The sequence below is a fragment of the Poecilia reticulata genome, linkage group LG7 (assembly GCF_000633615.1).
Source record: "Poecilia reticulata strain Guanapo linkage group LG7, Guppy_female_1.0+MT, whole genome shotgun sequence".
NCBI lineage: Eukaryota > Metazoa > Chordata > Actinopteri > Cyprinodontiformes > Poeciliidae > Poecilia > Poecilia reticulata.
The window spans coordinates 5,590,200-5,592,558 of record NC_024337.1 but is presented as its reverse complement, the minus strand read 5'-3'; the positions used below and the strand labels follow the sequence as shown (position 1 = coordinate 5,592,558).

Here is a 2,359-nt window from a genome sequence, read left to right as displayed (position 1 = left end):
TCCCCCTGCTGCTGTCGGAGCTGACCGACTTCGTTCTCCAACTGAACGATGGCCCGCTCGATTTCGTAGTTCTTACTGACCAGTGACACCCAGCTACGGATGGAAATGCACATATGTTAAGACACAGAAGAGTACYGTGAGGTCTCATCTTCGCAYCGTGACAAACATGCAAGCGTTCTCATTAACATACTTGGACTCTAGCTCGCGTAGTTTGGCTCCAGCTGCCAACTGGTCGTTCTTRCGCTGCCAGTTCAAATCTTGAATTTGCTTCCTGTAGAAGTTAAGCACATTATCTATGAAAATGTATTTATAATTTTTTTAAAGGACTTTGGGCAATCAAATACCACCATCCTGCTGTCTTTACCTGAACTTGTGAAGCTCTTTCTGAGCCATCTCAATCATGAAGGCCAAGTTGCTGAGRAAGGAGGATGAGGACAGTCAGCCATTTTCAAATAGTGAACAGCCTTTGAAAGAAAAGGCTGATGCCTCTCACCCGTTGTAGACTTTCCATGCGTTGGTTCCGTACTGCGACATGAGCTCCAGGTTCTCGATCCGGACTGCCTGGTGCTCCAACTGGGCCATAGAGTTGTTCACACACTCCTGCCACGCCGTTATGTCGTTCTTCTGTCCTGACGTGGGCGCCGGAAGCTCATATCTCCACAAAGAGTGACAACAAAAGTTTTAAGTGTATGCTAAAAAATGTGTGCACTTAAACTGAACATTTCTGTATTGGTGGGTTAGCATAAAAAGAAAAAACACTCAAAAAAACAGTGTTTCTGCATTGACCAGGTTTTACCTCTTCATGCTCAGGAGCTCCATGGGCTGCCGAGCTGCTAACCGTTCAAATTCGTTCCTCATAATTTCTGTCTGATGAGCAAAAAGATGAGAAACATTGAGATGCTRTTAATTTTCTGCCACTGCCTAAACTGATAAAATCAACCAGAGGTTGTCTTAATGGATTCCTCACCTCAAAAGTTGAGAAGTCGGGCGTAGGCAGGTAGCTCAGGTAGTTCTTCGTAGGCCGGTATCTTCTTGTCTCTTCCTCMACCAGCGCCGCAGCCTAAAGGAATGAACGGGATTAATGTTTGACAGATTTCCAAAAATTTCAGTCTTTTCAAAGAAATTATGCTTCCTTTTAAAYAAGTCAGGATGGGTTTATGCTCTAAACAAAATATGGTCACTTCATCTCATTCTGATATTATCATTCTCGGATAATCTCAGAATGATTTTCTGACGATTTCAGATAATCATTCTCATTTTGGCACAAAATCATTATCAGATAATGAGATTTCAACTGCTCAGTTCTGCCTATTTTGAACTCTTTTTGGAATGAGTTGTTTTAGGACTCTGGCCCCCTTTTATGCAAATAAGCTTCAGTTTTTRGACTGTTTCTAAAACCAGTAGAGACCCAAATGGAGGTACAAAATCATGCAAAAATACATTTTGTATAGAACTAATTGCCCTCTAGGAATTAGTTCTTTATGTGGGTGAAGTGGCATAACACTGATTATGGTTGATATTCAAGAATTGACTCATTCCCATTTTATAAATGGGAAGCTCTTACTGCTCAACATAAATAGTAAGTCATTAGAAYATGAACGTATACAATTACAAGCATTATTCTTRAGCTCTAGCTACAAACTATACCCTTGCTCTGCGAGAACAAGACACCACAAAGTCTATCAAGACCTTATTTTATTAGTTTCCAAGCATACTAAGCCTGTGTCGCTACAGACAATTTAAACAAATTGCAGAACTGCTAAAGGCTACACCGAGGTGTTCTGCTGCTTCATATCCATGCAGCATAGCCAGCTAACACGTTTCTGTTAGCACATAATGTTTTTACTCACCGCTTCTCTAACACCTGGAGCATCGTAACCCTGGTCAAAGTACGGCAAAGCGTCCACAAAAACTTCACCTGCTACTGAAGCCGTTCCGGCCATTTTCAATTTGTTTAATTATCGTTTTATTTGAAGGTTCACTTCTTTTAAACGCTAAACGGACTAGGTAAGTCCAACTATAAGCTTTTCCGGAAGAGAATATTTACATCCTGTTGTACAAGTTGTAGTTACTGCCGCCTATTGGATTGGAGGATGACTGCTCAAACTACTTTTTTTTTGCAGCAACAGTGAAGATGCAATCCCACTGAGAAAAATAACCAAAAACTGAATTCTCTTGAAATACCATCTTCGTCAGACAATATTACCCTTCTATGTTCTAGTTCATTCTCTTTTTTCCACATGTTAAGCATTTTGGGCTTAACATGTACAGAAGCTGGTTGCCTACATGTACCAGGGTAGATTTGCTTTACAGAATTTATATCTCAGCCGTCTTTATTGTGTATTTGACTTTATTAAAT

At 40.5% G+C, this 2,359-nt stretch overlaps 1 protein-coding gene across 1 annotated transcript; it reads right to left on the bottom strand.

The window, feature by feature from the left end:
* Positions 1–5: 5 nt before the first annotated feature.
* Positions 6–2,051, bottom strand: bcas2 (BCAS2 pre-mRNA processing factor; the record flags this gene model as incomplete). Its single annotated transcript, XM_008413131.2, has 7 exons — positions 1,851–2,051; positions 968–1,060; positions 797–867; positions 494–655; positions 365–415; positions 191–271; positions 6–93 (listed from the first exon to the last, which is right to left on the bottom strand). Coding segments are annotated over exons 1-7 (639 nt in total), but the record flags the coding sequence as incomplete, so codon positions are not given.
* Between the last annotated feature and the right edge of the window lie 308 nt (positions 2,052–2,359).